Here is a 15,269-nt window from a genome sequence, read left to right on the forward strand (position 1 = left end):
GGTTTTGGCACTGTGGACTACTCCGTAGAATGGTAGGGCGCTTTGGTGGTCATTTGGGGGTGACTGGAAGGAAACGGGGACAGCAATTTTCTGCAATTCGAGAAGCTAACCCCCCGATTTCCATAGCCCTAATGCCCCATCTTCCACAGTTTTGCTATCCCGCCCCCCAGTGTAGAATTAAACCCCCATGAATAATGGAGTTCTCCTCTATATTGAGTGCAGAGCTCCAGCACTCAATATTATTCATTCCTAGGTTCTGTAAAAGATCCAGAACATGAGGTGCTAACACAAGTATTAACACAAGATGTTAATACTGTACACTGCTGTTTAATGCCACAATGTCAGTCATGCCACCTAATGGCGCAGTGGGGAATCAACCTGCCTAGAGAGGAGGAGGCTGACGATTCGAATCCCCGCTGATGTGTTTCCCAAAATATGGGAACTCTTATATTGGCAGCAGCGATATAGGAAGGTGCTGAAAGGCATCATCTCATACTGCGTGGGAGATGGCAATGGTAAGCCCCCCCGTATTCTACAAAAAAGATCACATGGCTCTGTGGTCACCAGGAATCGACGCCGACTCGATGGCACAACCAAGCAACCAAGAGAATGATAAATTTTGATTTTAAAACTGCTTAAATACCGATACAGATAACTTCATTTCGGTCACTGACCTGAACAAAAGAACATCACAAAAAAGCAGTGTGAGATTTACAGAAAATATAGCAAAACTTGGCCACCAAATTAGTACTCATAGCATTAAAATTAGACAGCAATAGATCAAGAGAAAATTCATCTGAGTGACCAGGAAAAGACTTCAAAAATGGTGAAATGAGATTTAATCGAATGTCCCTGTAAAGGTCACAATATAAAATAACGTGGGCGGTGGACTCAATAGCGCCTGAGCCGCAAGGGCATAGGCAGAATAATATGGAATCCCCTTAAACCTTCCCTCAAGTACAGCAGTGGGGAGTGCGTTAAGACACACAAGAGATAATGCACTTACTTAATCACCCCCAATTCAGACGTGCATTATCTCGTGTGTCTTAATGCACTCCCCACTGCTGTACTTGAGGGAAGGTTTAAGGGGATTCCATATTATTATTTCCGTAATTGCTGATTACTTACAGTAAGCAATAAATATATTGCTTAAGTAATCAGCAGGTTCCAAATTAAAAAACTGATCACCTACAAACAGGCCTCTTGGTATTTTGGCAGCTTCAACTTGTAATTCGGTATCAAGGATACGCTGTTTAACGACCTTCATAGCTTGATTGAGTCCCAACCTAATAAGTTCTTCCAGTAGGAGCCCGTAAAGTTGTAATTTTGTTTTGACCATCTGCTTCAATTTCGAATTGAATGAATTGACCAGTGTGAAAGGCGCCAGGCCCACTTGGGAGAACTTCAGTTTTAATCAAAATAAAAGAATACATTGTCAGTAGCCCGATTCCAGAGTAAAGACTCCTACTTCCCGCCTAATGGCGACATTTGAGACACAACTAGGTACCTGAAGTATAGATCTGAGGAATTTTGTTTGTATAGCTTCCACAGGTGAAAAGTTGCCAAAGGGGCCCAACTGGGCACCATACATAAGCTGTGGATAAACTTTGGCCACAAAAAGTTTAATAGCAGCGGGAATATAAGAAGCATCCCTTGTGAAATGAAAAGATGTAACTGAATTTGCCGATTGTTGGGCGATCTGTGATATAAATTTTAAATGGGGTGGCGACCACCAGAAGAGTGAAAAACTACACCAAGGTATTTGAAGGTTTTGACCTGCTCTATTATATGGCTGTTCATTTGCCACATGTAAGACTTTGGTCCCTTGGCAAAAAACAGTACTTTTGTTTTCTGGGAATTTACCTCAATGGCTTCTTCTGCATAATAAGTACCGAGTAAGGTGAGTGCCTGCCTAAGCCCAATGGGGGTCTGAGACAAAAGAACCATGTCATCAGCTTACAGTAGAATTGAAACATGTCTGTGTGCCAATTTAGGAGGGTCGATGGAAAGGACGTTCATGTGGGACACTATTGAATTGATGTAGATATTGAACAAGACCGGGACCAACATGCACCCTTGTCTCACACCTCTATCAGTTGGTATTTCAGCAGATAAATGGCCCCATGCATTACAGCAAACCCTCAGGTGAGTATTTTTGTGTAGCTTGTAAATCAATAATAGGAGGCGCTTATGAACAGATAAGGCCTTCAATTTAAGCCATAATCGGTCCCTCGAGATAGAATCAAAAGCTGGTTTCATATCTATGAATGTAGCATATAGGGCAGAACCAGGGTTACGGGTATATTTCTCAGCTAAATGCTGAAGTATAAATGTTTGCTCTATTGTAGAACACCCATCACAAAAACCTGCCTGTTGGGGAGGCAAGATATCATGAACATCTATCGAGTCAGCCAATTTCAACAGAAGGTGTTTCACGTATAATTTACTGATAATGCTCAAAAGGCTAATGGGGCGGTAATTGGCTGGGTCTTCTCTTCTCCCTTTTTAATAAATGGGAATAATTACAGCAATGCCCCACTCATGAAGGACTTTAGCAGTGATGTCAATAAATGAAAATAAAGAGGCAAGAATGGGAGCCCACCAATCTAAATTAGAGCATATAATCTCGATGGTGATGTAATCACTCCCAAGGGCTTTACCTGTTTTGACTTGTTTTACAAGGCCCTCAGTTTCAGAGCATGAGACTGGGTTCCAGTAGGGAAGATCAGAATCATTCAAATCGAACCTCACCTGCAGGGGGTCTGTGCTCCTATATAGATTATAAAAATGGCACTCCCAGGCCTCCGCTGGGACGATAAAGGATGAAGCATAGCGGGCTCTCACCAGAGATGTTGAGACAAGTTGCCAGAACCTAGTCTGGTAAGTAGAGGCACCTTCGGCATAGGTTTTAAAGGCCTGAATGAGGGACCTTTTCGCAGCACAGCACTCTGAGTCAAACCAAGGGCGAGAAGGTTCTTTTTTGGCGCTCCCAAGGTGGGGGCCGTGGGTTAACAAGCACAGATGAAAGAAGACCAATTAATCTATCAAAATGTTCAAGCATGGATGGGTCAGAAATCTGAGGTTCTCCAGCGATTAGGGCATCTCACAAGTAGACGGCATCAAAGGAATTTAGCAGCAAGCAGCATTGCTCAACTCGATTGAGCAATGAAGGGGACAATCTCGCTCGCTGGAAACCAAACACGTCCTCATTACAAAGAACCTGCTTGCAATCTAACCTAGTGGAGCCCTTCCAACCAATGTTCAACATCAGGGGAGAGTGATTGCTCTCAGGGCAACTAATTACTTGAAAGTTCCTAATGGATGACGCCAAACTGCAAGAAATAGCCACATAATCAATTAGGGAAGGTGGCCAGTGAGTGTACTCAGCAGGGAAATCAGTAGAAACCGCCCCACTGAGCAGGTGAAGGTCCATCTTATTAAAGGATTGCAAAAGATTTAATCCAAAAAAATTGCACCTAGTGTCTTTAGAACATCTAACAAGTGTGTGTGTGTGGGGGGGGATTTCTATAGGTAGAGAGAAACAATGAAATTTAGCATAGAGAGCATTGTCAGCTAACCCAATGCGGGCATTAAAATCTCCTGCCACTATGATGTGAAGGTTATGATAAGTAACCTGGATATCAGAGATGGATAGAGCCTATAGGAGGAATGTAAATATTTATCAGCACTAAGTTAAATTCTCCAGAGCTAAGTAATACAGTTAAAGTGTAAGGGTCTAGGTGGCCGAGGGGGGTCAGTTCACACTGAAGAGAAGTGGAAACAAGCACTGCCACATCACCCTTGGGTCTGCCTCTACCCACCCCAACCTTTGCAGCCAATGAGAATGGTGTATAGCCAGAGGAGAATAAATCACCTGCTAGCCAGGTTTCCTGGATCATCAGGTTATCAAATCCAGAAATAATGGATAAGAAGTTAGGATTGTGGCGTTTGCATTTCCAGCCCACGATATTCCACACTAAAATCGAGATCTGGTTAGTACGAGCCAAGAGTTAATTGGAAGCAGGCTGGCTATCCCATACAAATGAATCAATCACTGGCTCATGGGGTGTTGCATGAGTGTTCAGTGGATCTGAAGGAGGAACACAGCCAGAATTATTCATTGCAGCGGATGCACTGGGTACATCCAAGGAGTCAACTTGGGCCACCGAAGTAACTGAATTAGGAGTCAAACTTTCATCTTCATCGGATGGTAAGGTGATAGGGTCCTCTAGAACTCTTGGTGTAACAGTAAATACTGTTGGTTGGTTGGTGCAATATCAACAACTAGCCGACCTGCACAGAGCATCTGTGCGCTCTTTGGGGCCGGCTGTTCCCCCCTCTCTCTTGCCCCTCCCCCTCCCCCCTGCCCCACTCTCTCTTGCCATCCCTCTCTCCCTCTACCACCCAAATCTTTCTTGCTCTCCCTCCCACCCCACTCTCTCACCCCCCAGCCCCAATCTCTCTTGCCCTCCCCCTCCTGCCCCACTCTCTCTTGCTCCACTCTCTCTTGCCCTCCCTCCCCCTTCCTCCAGGCCCACTTTCTCTTGCCCTCCTGCCACACTCTCTTGCCCGCCCCCCTCCCTCCTGCCCACAGCCATTTTTGTCTGGACCTCACAGCCGCCACAGGCCTTCCTTACCAGGCGGCGGGTGGCCAAAAAGGGCCCTGCCACCGTTTGTCCTCCCGGGCAGTGAACAGGGAAGTCTCGCCACTTGTTTCCCTCTCGCCCCAGCCTCCAACGGGCCTCAGGGCTGTGCCCCGCTGCCCGTTTTCCACTCACCCCCTTTTCCCCTCGCCACCTCTGGTGGCCAGGCCAGGCTTTGCCACTGCCTCCTCCCCCTTACCCGGGATGGCCTGGCCACTTGATGACCAATCCTCCTGGTTACACCTCAGCCTGTCAGGCGCCTCCACTGCCCAGCCAATCAGCTGGGCGCTGGGACACACATTCTAAAGCTGTACCCAGGAGGATTAAATATATAGATATTAACAGTAGCATCCTTAATGGCTTGAGAAACAGGGCCTCACCTATTATCACCCAAAGAAGGCCTCCCACTAAGAGCTTCAGAGTCTTTGGAAGGGGAGGAGTGGAGATTTGGAGCCAGCACAGAAAAAATTGTTTGGAGATGTGGATCATTTGACAAGCCCGCCCACTGTTCATTCTCAGTTTGACCGTGCTCCTGCAGAGCCATTCGTGTCAGTTCCAACATATCCGAGTTAATGTGGTTGTCAAGGGGCAAATGTGGATCAAGGGAAGTATTAGTCTCTTCAGAGAAAACTCGACTATCATTGAAAACCTGGGAGGCTGGCAAACTTATTGGAAGGGGGGCTTCACAGGTTTTCTTCCCCAGGGCGGCCAAGCCATTGGCTATTTCCATCAGGGAGTTTGAACTGTCAGAGAGTTTGATGAGTGACTGAGAAAGAATATAAATAAAATCTTGAGATAAAGCTGGAGGTTTTGAGTCAGTATTAGAGTTAGGAGCTTCTACTTCAGCCCATTTCCCTTGTTCAGACAGTTTATTTGGATATGGACTGACCTTGAGATCTAGTATGCACTGCTATCTTGGTCTCTGATGTTTTCTTACTTGGCTTTGGTGTCTCTGAGGTGCGAGACCAAGAGCAGAATACTGGAGATTGCAGATTTAACCCCCTCACAACCAGGGGATTTACAATGGAGTTAGTAAAACATCATTGAGTTAATATTCTAAATCTGCCCAAGTGCTCCTTCTTTCGAAAAAGCAAACCAGGAAGTCTAGAGTCCCCGGACGTAAGTAAGAGCCTCTGATTAAAACCCACGTCCAGTAAAAGTCTTAATGAGCGAAGAATGACAGCTTTATGGTTCCAGTTGTAAAAGTTATTTGGTATATGGGTGATAATGAACAAGATACAATTTGGTTGTAAGTGACAGTTAACTTTATTGTCAACTGAAGGGAAGCAGAGGCACCTAGTTTGCCTTTGCATTGATGCTGCCTTCACTGTTAGTTTGTGGACAGGGCGGTTTCTAGGTTCGACGCTTCACGAACTCATTTATTTTAGCTTCCAGGTGCTTTAAACTTTGCAAAATATATTGCAGCATGCCTGCAGTTAGGTTGCAAAATTGGGGTAGAAGAGCATTTAGGTCCCCCCCCACACTGTGTCTCCTGCATGGGACCGCTTGGGGGCGGGGAGTCATGGATAGTTTCCCCGGCATCAACTTCTGCAGAAACGCAGGTATTTTCTAGCGGAGCAAATTTGTTTTGTAATGGTAAGGAAATCGGAGAACACACAGCAGAAGTCAGGAAATGATCTATCCTCAGTTGCTTGGGTTGTCTCTCCGTATCCGATGGCAGAGCAGACAGACTGGCTCTTGCCCGCTTTCTTCTACCCATCTTGATAATCTCAATTATTTTCCTCAAGAATGTTCAATAAAATGAAAGCAGACAAATCATCCAGGAAGTTAGAATAGCAAAGGCACAAAGGTAAGTCAGAGAAAAAAGACCTTCACAGAGAAAGGACCTTCACAGGCTGCGAGTGGGGGAGGGGAGGGGAGGGAGGGGGTTGCTGCGAGTGGGGGAGGGGAGAGGGGGTGGCCACGAGTGGGGGAGGGGTGGCTGCGAGTGGGGGAGGGGGTGGCTGCAAGTGGGAGAGTGGAGGGGTGGGGGTGAGTGGGGTTGCTGAAAGTGATAGAGGAGAGGGATGGCTGTGAGTGAGGTGGCTAAAAGTGGTGGAGGGGAGGGGAGGAGGTGGCTGTGAGTGGGTGGTTGAAAGTGGCGGAGGGGGGTGGCTGAGGGGGGGGGCTGACACTGAACAATTAAGCAGGGGCTGTGGCAAGACTTTAAGGAGAGCAATAAAGTCCTAGCGTGCAGATGTTCTGTGCAGTGCCAGCTAGTTTATTTGCTTACTTAAAATGCCTTGCCCTTCAAAGGCTTCAAAGGCCTTCAATTTTATATCTTTTTTCAAATTACAAGGTAGAAGAACAGAGTAACACTTGACACCTTGCAGCTATGGAACCTTCAAAGTTCTTAAATTTTGTGCTTATTTGTATTGAGTTAGGTCAGATTTGTTGAAATAGTCTTTAAATTTCTGATGGAGCTCCTCTGGAGGGTTTGAGATGTCCATTTTCAATTGCTCCCAAAAGAGTAGTTACAAATACAAGCTAAATAATTAGTTATACAAATAGTTAATACAGAAGTTGCACAGAAGTGTCTGCCCATCACATCTCATTTTCTCCTCTCTTTATCTGAGGGTGCAGAACTATTAAAACTATTAGATTTTACAGATGCAGCACAATCAATGGCTAGAAAATTGGGTTGAAGGTCATTAAATAGGAAATAACATCCAAGGCTGTCCTTAGAGAGCCCTGGCAGGGTGCAGGGCCTGGGGCAAAGCAGCCAGTGGGGCTCCCTTCCAGTTAATTTTAAATGGAGTTAAAATATCCATCATCTTCTTGTACTTTATACATATTATCCAGCTTCTTCAGCATCAGTGGATCTGATTATGGCTTTTGCCAAGCCTGCTTTGAAGCACCAATTAATACAGGTAGCACTAGCAAAGCTGTAGGTTGTGATGTTGAAGATGAAGAGACAAAATTACTGGGTTACTGCAATGCGCTCTATGTGGGGCTGCCCTTGAAGAACATTAAACAACTTCAATTGGTGCAGAATGCAGCTGCCAGGGTTCTCTCTGAAACTGCTCACTCGGAGCATATTACATCTATTCTGAAAGAGCTACACTGACTACCAATTTGTTTCCAGGTCCAATGCAAGATGCTGGTTTTGACCTCTAAAGCCCTAAATGGTTTGGGCCTTGGATATCTGAAGGTCCGCCTGCCCCAAAGGTTTCTGCCTGTTGGACAAAATCATCAGAGGGGGCTCTGTTCCACATGCCAACGGTGAAAGAGGCTCGGCTGTTGAGCACACGGGACCGGGCCTTCTCAGTCATTGACCCCAGGCTTTGGAATGCTCGCCCAGCTGGCATTTGGTCCTCAGCATCCACCAAAGTTTTTGAAACAAATAGTAACATGGCTCTTCACCCAGGGTTTCAAATGAGATTAGTTTTTACTGCTGCTGCTGCTGCTGTGTTTTATGTATTATTGTTTTAGAGAGGTTTTTAAATTTTCAAATAGAGATTTTTATATTTATTTTAATAGCTCTACTTTTTGTAAACCACTTTGAGATTATTTTAACAAAAAGCAATATATAAATCGAACAACAAAATAAATACTGGATCCTCTATGTTTTGTTACCTTTAAATGTATAGCAGAGGCCATATCTCTAATCTAGGAGTGATAGGTATGAAATTCCTTTGATAATCATACAGAGTCCTTTGGAGCTACATACTCATCTGGTGAGGTTTCTTATGGCCATTCCATAGAAATGGATTCCTCGTCAGACTTGTGGTCGTCAAGAGAGACAGAATCCTTTTCACGCTCCTTTTCTATTTCACCATTTGCAGGTTGGCATTTAGGAACACAGGAAGCTGCCATATACTGAGTCAGACCATAGGTCCATCTAGCTCTGTATTGTACACACAGACTGGCAGCAGTTTCTCCAAGGCTGCAGGCAGGAATCTCTCTAAGCCCTATCTTGGAGATGCCAGGGAGGGAACTTGGAACCTAGATGCTCTTCCCAGAGTGGCTCCATCTCCTAAGGGGAATATCTTACAGTGCTCACACTTCTAGTCTCCCTTTCATATGCAACCAAGGTGGACTCTGCTTAGCTAAGGGGACAAGTCATGCTTGCTACCACAAGATGTCATCATAAGAGATGTCGCAGTTACTGCCGTGCTGGTGGCTTTTGGTTGGGCAGCAGGAATTGGTGTAATCTGCAAGAGTCTGTAGTCAGAGCAGGGCACTTTCCAAACTAGCTGCTCAACAGCAGCAAAATGCCTCCATTCAGGCAAGTCACATTGAAAATGTAAACAGCAGGGGGAGCAGTTTTGCAGCAACTAACAACCCGAAGAAACAGCAACTTCCTTATGCCGGATATACAATGTCCTAGCTCTATATTGCAGCGATTAAATTCGAGACAAGGCATTGGCAATGTGAACGGCACCCTGCTGTCCACGTAGGGACTGCGGTCTCACAACGACGGAAGTGTGGAAGCACACCTCCAAGATCCAACGTGACCCCGTTGCAGGGTCTAATTTGGAAAGCCTCCTGGAGGATTATTCTGAACTTCTGCGGCTGTAGTAAGTAGAGGAGTAGTCACAATTGGTAGTTTGAAGAAGCTAGATGACCATGGGTAAATCCAGTGCTCAGGATATACATGGAAGGCAGGAGGTCTAGGTCCATACATCAGATAAAAACTGTACTCACAGCATTTCTTTCATCCTGAAGCTTTCCCTACGATGATGACTCATGTCTGATCTCGCTGGTGAGGACTATGGTCTAATAATTCCCGATGGGGATGCTATATGGAGGAAGTGTTGTCTCTTTTCATGCCATATAGGAGAATTAAGGGAGCCAGGGGAGAAAGAAGGAATCTCCAGTATATCCTGATCCTCAATATCCTTTCTCCTCCCTTCTACTGCCAACAACAAAATCTATACCCGTTTGCGGCTGTAGGTGTCAGTGTGGTGGATACTGATGTCAACATCAATGTCAACATCAAGGATGGAAGAGCAAGTCTAAATCTTTTTGCTTCAGTCAAAGTTATTATGGTGATTGACATCTATTTCAATAAGGAAATTGAACCTTTTTAGACTCTTAACTCCAGGCAGTATCAAGGTTAGTTTGTAGCATTTCTTCTTTTGGAAACAAGAGAATGTTTCCTTTTTTTCCTTTCCTCTTTTGTTGATCAGATGTTTCTCCTTTTTCCTCTTCTTAAGACTTTTTCTCCAGTCTTTTTCACGATGTCAGTTCTCAGACATAGAAAGGCATAAGGAGAACCTGAAGGATCAGGTCCCTTCTAATTGTTGAGAATGTTCTACAGACACAATGCATTCTGATGTCAAAAAATTCAGGCCAGTCTTGGCGTTGGTAGCTGTCCAATGACAAAGCTGTCAACAGCAATAGCATTGAGATGGATCAAGAATCTGATTGACATAGATGGACTTTTCAGCATAGATATTGGAGGGTGAAATATAATCTAATGCCACAAGAAATCTATGTTCTCAACCTTTACGGGTTTGCTTTGACAGATTTTACAATTGCCTGGTATGTGATCCTCTTTCAAACACAAGAGACACCAGTCATGGTGGTCAGTTAATGGAAGTTTACCACCACATTTTCCACACTTCTTAAAGGATTTTTGTTTTTTTAACATCCATAGATGCTTAGATGGAGAGTTCATCACTTTGTAGGCAGAGCAACTTAAATTAAAAAACCTTTCTGTCTCTCTCTCAAAGGCATTATTCTTTTCCACGAAAGAGGAGCTATTTCTGTTTAGTGACACTCTTGGTGATCAGAATAAAACTAAGCAGCAACAGCTCTCCAACTGCCTTAACTAACAGATGAATTACATGCAACAGGTCAGAGTTGTGGTGCCTCACAGAGCTCTCAGCCTTCCTGATTATGAAAACTGCCCATGCACAGAACCCACTGGTGTGAATACACCAAAGATCATGAAAAGGATCCCCAGATATACTTCTGGAGTACATGGAGACCTACAGAGACCATAAAGAAAACTGGCCAATATTCTGACTAATACTGTGCTTGTGCAACAAAGTTGCACTTGCACATGAAGGTCACATAGCTGTGATAAATAAAGATGTTTTGATTTGTGCTGTTGAGAAAGATTCCCTGTCAAACATATAAGATACACTTTTAACTCTTTGAAAACTGACAGAAAAAGATTTAGAAATGAAAAATACATACAGCAATTCATCAATGCAGTGTGCTGCTGTCAACACTGTGTTGTTATTGATTAAAGATCCACCACATATATGGATAAATCCAGCACCAAATCGGTAAACTTGAAGACTAACTTGCCACGGCCATGCCCCAGGCTGAGCATCACGTCCACCTACAATCCGAGGCTCTGTCGCTTTTTCATCCATAAGAGGCCTTATTCCACATTCTAGAAACCAAAACACAGTTATGCTAGTGAGAGGCCATGTCTACAAGTACCCACAAAATACAGTTTGCATTCAGCAACACCACATTTAAAGAAGATGCTGAGCGACTCTTTTGAACAGATCAGTTGGGCATAGCAGTTTTTATGGATAATTTTCTGACATTATGCAAGCCAAAAGGATGCTATGAATCCCTAGATCACTCACTCTCATTAATCAGACACCGAATATTATGAATATTGCTTTTATATATCACACAGGGAATATTTAAGTGCATGTTTTAACATTAATATCCTAACTTAGAACAGATTAGGTAATCGATAAGATGAACCACATGCAAGTTTATCTGAAACTCTCAAATAATAACAGTTGATATCACTTCAATTAGATATACTTGTTTGTTTCAATAATTTGCTTAGCAGGCTTCCAACACAACTGACAATAGAAGAAAAATGACCCAAAATAAATCTAGTAGCGGACATGATACACGGTGCTAACAGAGATGGGTGAGTATTGTGGCATCACTGCTGTGGATGCAGAAGCAGCAATGTTACTGTGGAGGAAGATGCCAATTTCATCACCAGCATTACCATAGTTTCTGCTGTTGTGGCAAATACAACTACAAGGTGACAAGTGGGAGGGTCAATGAAGTACAGCATCCTATCCCCTGTCTTCGAATGTTACTGCTTGGTGATGTTGCTCCAACTGCTGGTCTTTCAAGGTCATGAGGGGAAATGCTGCCCCCCTCTGTCTAGGAAGCAGAGTCAGTTTTTGTCCCACAGAGGTAGGACATCTTCTCATGTAGGAGGCTGAAGAGCCTGCAGCTCTGGGCTTTCCCCAGCAGAATGAATGGTTGATCAATCCTCCAGGAGATGATGACACAAAGCATTCACTCCCCAATCCTGGGAAGTTACTGCTAGTGCAGCTGCTCCAACGGCTGCTTTCTAAAGGTTCTGTGGGGGCTGAAAGACAACATGTTCATGTCTTCTCCCATGTCCTAAAATCTTTAGACACCTCCAGCTTTCACACTAGCCCTTTTCTTCAGCATTGCTATTTTTCATTCACAGTGGTGCTCCTTCCATCAGGCAAGGTGGGGCAGTCACCTCAAGCAGCAGAATATTAGGGTGCTGGTAGGGTTGCCAATAAGATATATCCCACTGCCTCTCCTGCCAACATTCAAGCTCCTTTTGCCAAATGGTGGGACAGCCACCACTCTGCAAACAGCTGCACTGTGATATTTCTCCTCCTTGTCCCACTCATCTTCCTTCTTCCTTTAAAAATGTTACATGCTCTCCTGCCTTCCAACCGTTCTGGTTTAAAAAGTGGGGGAGAGAAAGGGGGGAAAGGTAAAGCACTGGAGATGCTCTTAATTTACTGCCCCTTTGTTCTGAGACGTCTTCTTCCATTCCATCCCCCTTTTCTTAACCAAGCCTATGGGTCAGGGCGGCATGCACCAAGTCAGGCAGTGGTAACTATTGCTGCTGGAAAAGAGGGAAAGGCTGCTGCAAAGTGGGCTGAGGAGCAGCATTTGTGTGAGTGTGAGCATTTGTCACCCTGCCTCAGGCACACAAGTCTTCAGCTGCCACTGTTCATTCACTCACTTTTTATGCAGCAGCCAAAGAATGTTGTTGCTAGCCCATGGCAACAGAGGTGCTCTTATCCCTGGACTTCCAGGCTGAAGTTCAGGGATAAGAATTTTTTTTAAGGGGGGGGGATATTTTCAGGGGGTGCCAAGTAAGATTTTAAGAGTGGCCAGACAAAAGGTATATGAAGCACACAAGAGCCTTTTGATATTGCTAGTAGAAGGAAGTTGCCAATGTACACAAACATTTCTAGTTTTAAGAAAATAAAACCCATCCCATTAATAAAGCTACTGGGTACACACACACACACACACACACTCATCCCAGGTTCAATCCCTGCCATCTCCAGGAAGGACTTGGAAAAACTTGAAACCTTGGTGAGCTAATGGAAGTCACTGTAGACAATTTTGAACAATCTAGACCGATAGTCTGACTCAAAAAAAGGCAGCTTCCTATAATCTCCAATATTTCTTTGACAAAACACCTTCTCAAAGAAACATAATTTCCCTGACAGGCCCATCCAAGGAGAGCATGTGTGCGTGCACACACACACACAGCACAGGACTGTTTAGAGGACTCAAAAAACCAAATTAATAGAGAAAGAAAGATCTCTCATGAGCTGTTAGTCATGGTGACTATGTGGATGGACCCTCCATATTCAGAGGCAAGATACCTCTGAATATCAGTTGTAGTCTCAAGACATTATTCAGACTCTCAAACAAGTGTGCTTGCATGTGCATCATTTTTTTTAAAGGGGGGGAGACAAGGATTACCTTGCCAATAGGTCTATCAAGAAGGAAGAGCCATCAAACTGCAATCAATATAGGCAAACACATACCTACCCCCAATCTGATTTTAAACTATACCTGAAATTACCCACATTTTTTAAAAAATGTAAGGATAAGAAAGCACTTCAAGAACAGAGCAAAATTCCCCATGATTCGGTTTTATAAAATCTTATTTTGATGCAACTATATAAGACAGACCACAAAATAATGTACCTTTGGTGAAGGAAGAGAAAATGCATAATTCTCAGTTTTACAGTCTGTAACCCTTTGCAAAAGAGCAAAATAAGGTGGGCATTTTACATACATAGCATGTCAGGCTAAGCATGTCCAACTGATTTTACCACTAGGTCTTCTGAAGACCTAGTGGTAAAATAAAAACCGCCCAGAGATGAAAGTTTGGGGCGGAGTACAAATTTTATAAAATAAAAATAATATAATCACAGTCAACGGCCATTCAGTCAGAGGTCATTCACTCTACCCCCCCCCCCTCAACTGTTTGTGACAGTGTGTGACGTGGAAGTGGGCTAGACCTTGTTGAGGCGCCAAGGTTACAGAGGAATGCGGGGGCCGCGGGCAGCAGAGTGTAGACAAAATTCAAGGGGTATTTATCCGACCTGGGTGGGGAGGGAGATCATCAGGTACTCTTGGCGAAAACAAGCACCGCTCCAGGCAGAGGCTGTTTAGTGTCTGCCATGGCTGGAGAACGTAGAGACGCAGCATCGGAGGCATCACATCCACAGTTCACCGGTGGTGGAGGCGCCATTGCGACAGCACCTTCAAGGGGTGGGTGCAGCTTACAGGCGGACGCCGGAGCCTGTTTGCTCACTGGAAGAGGAGAAGAGGCTTTGCTGCGCCTTTGCCTGCGCCCCGTGTACAGCCTACAGGAGACAGCAGAAGATCCATGTGCCGTGAGCTGAAGTGAACGCTAATCTGCAGCTGAGGATCCACCACGGGCTGCGGTCCTCATCAGCGGGCAGTCTCCAGCTCATCATTCGCTTTGGGACCGCAGAAACCTGCTCTGCCCCGCTGCGCTCGCAATGACAGCTCCTCCCGGCCGGTGTATAAAAACTGGGGTGGGGGGTGGGCAGGAGCTTTCCACTACGCACGCGCGACTAGCCTAGACGGGCTGCCGGGAACCATCCAAGGCGCTTAACTCGGGCCGCAAGATGCGCAGGCGCACCACGCCCGAAGGCGTTTAATCCTGCTAGCTGTTCGCTTCTCCTCGGCCCAGCCTCGCTCGACGCTTTCCGCCGGCTCAAACCACTCAACACACACGGGAGGGGCCGCAGAGCGCTGGGGGGGGGGCAGGGAGGAAGCAACCTGGGCTCACCGTCTTCGGGACCAGGAATCAGTGGGGCCAGAACTTTGCAGAACAGCAGCAGGAGCAGCGCCAAGGGGGTGGCGGCTGGTGGTGGCGGTGCTGCTGCTGCGGGGAGAAAAGGGGGCCGCATCGTCGTCCTTGGAGGGAAGCAACCGGCTCCCTCGCTCCCGCCCTTTCTCGGCCAGGGGGCGGGGCTCGCTCTGGGCCACGTGCCTGAGGGCGGGCAAACGGCCCTGCCACGCGCGGCTTCTGCCCTCTCTGTGTTCTGTCTTGTGGCCGAGCGAGGCCAGATGTTGGCCTCCTCTCCCCGCCCCCGCGCCCCATGGGCATGGCGGGACTCCCGGGACAAAGTGGTGGCCGCCGGCTTCTGCTGCTGCTGCTGCCACCCTGACAAGGGGGACCCGCCTGCCTGCCTGCCTGCCGGCCGGCCCTTCCCAGCCCTCCTCCCCGCAGAGGTTCTTATTAGCGGTCTTCTTCGCTTTGCCTGGAAGGTCCTGCTTCAGCGAGGATCGCAGGAACAGCCCGGGGGGGGGAGCAGCAGAGGGTGGCTGCTCTTGTTGCCCTGCGCGGTGAGCCGGGCTGCTGCCTGC

The 15,269-nt window shown here is 46.0% G+C and overlaps 1 protein-coding gene across 7 annotated transcripts in view; it reads right to left on the reverse strand.

The window, feature by feature from the left end:
* Nucleotides 1-14,904, reverse strand: part of LOC128343176 (transmembrane protease serine 12-like) — a 77,236-nt gene extending 62,332 nt beyond the window's left edge. For 4 of the 7 annotated variants that reach the window (XR_008315363.1, XM_053291766.1, XM_053291771.1 and 1 more), the window contains exons 1-2: nucleotides 14,689-14,904; nucleotides 10,791-10,992 (exon numbers count right to left, since the gene is read on the reverse strand). Coding sequence is in view for 6 of the 7 variants with exons in the window: in XM_053291766.1 (XP_053147741.1) it covers nucleotides 10,791-10,992; nucleotides 14,689-14,809 (323 nt within the window). In the remaining variant the exon portion in view is untranslated. Of the gene's footprint in view, nucleotides 1-10,790; nucleotides 10,993-13,972; nucleotides 14,609-14,688 lie in introns of those variants that run through there. The other 3 variants (XM_053291769.1, XM_053291767.1, XM_053291765.1) reach the window with 3 other exon arrangements.
* Between the last annotated feature and the right edge of the window lie 365 nt (nucleotides 14,905-15,269).

This window comes from Hemicordylus capensis, chromosome 2 (assembly GCF_027244095.1).
Source record: "Hemicordylus capensis ecotype Gifberg chromosome 2, rHemCap1.1.pri, whole genome shotgun sequence".
NCBI classification, from domain to species: Eukaryota; Metazoa; Chordata; class Lepidosauria; order Squamata; family Cordylidae; genus Hemicordylus; species Hemicordylus capensis.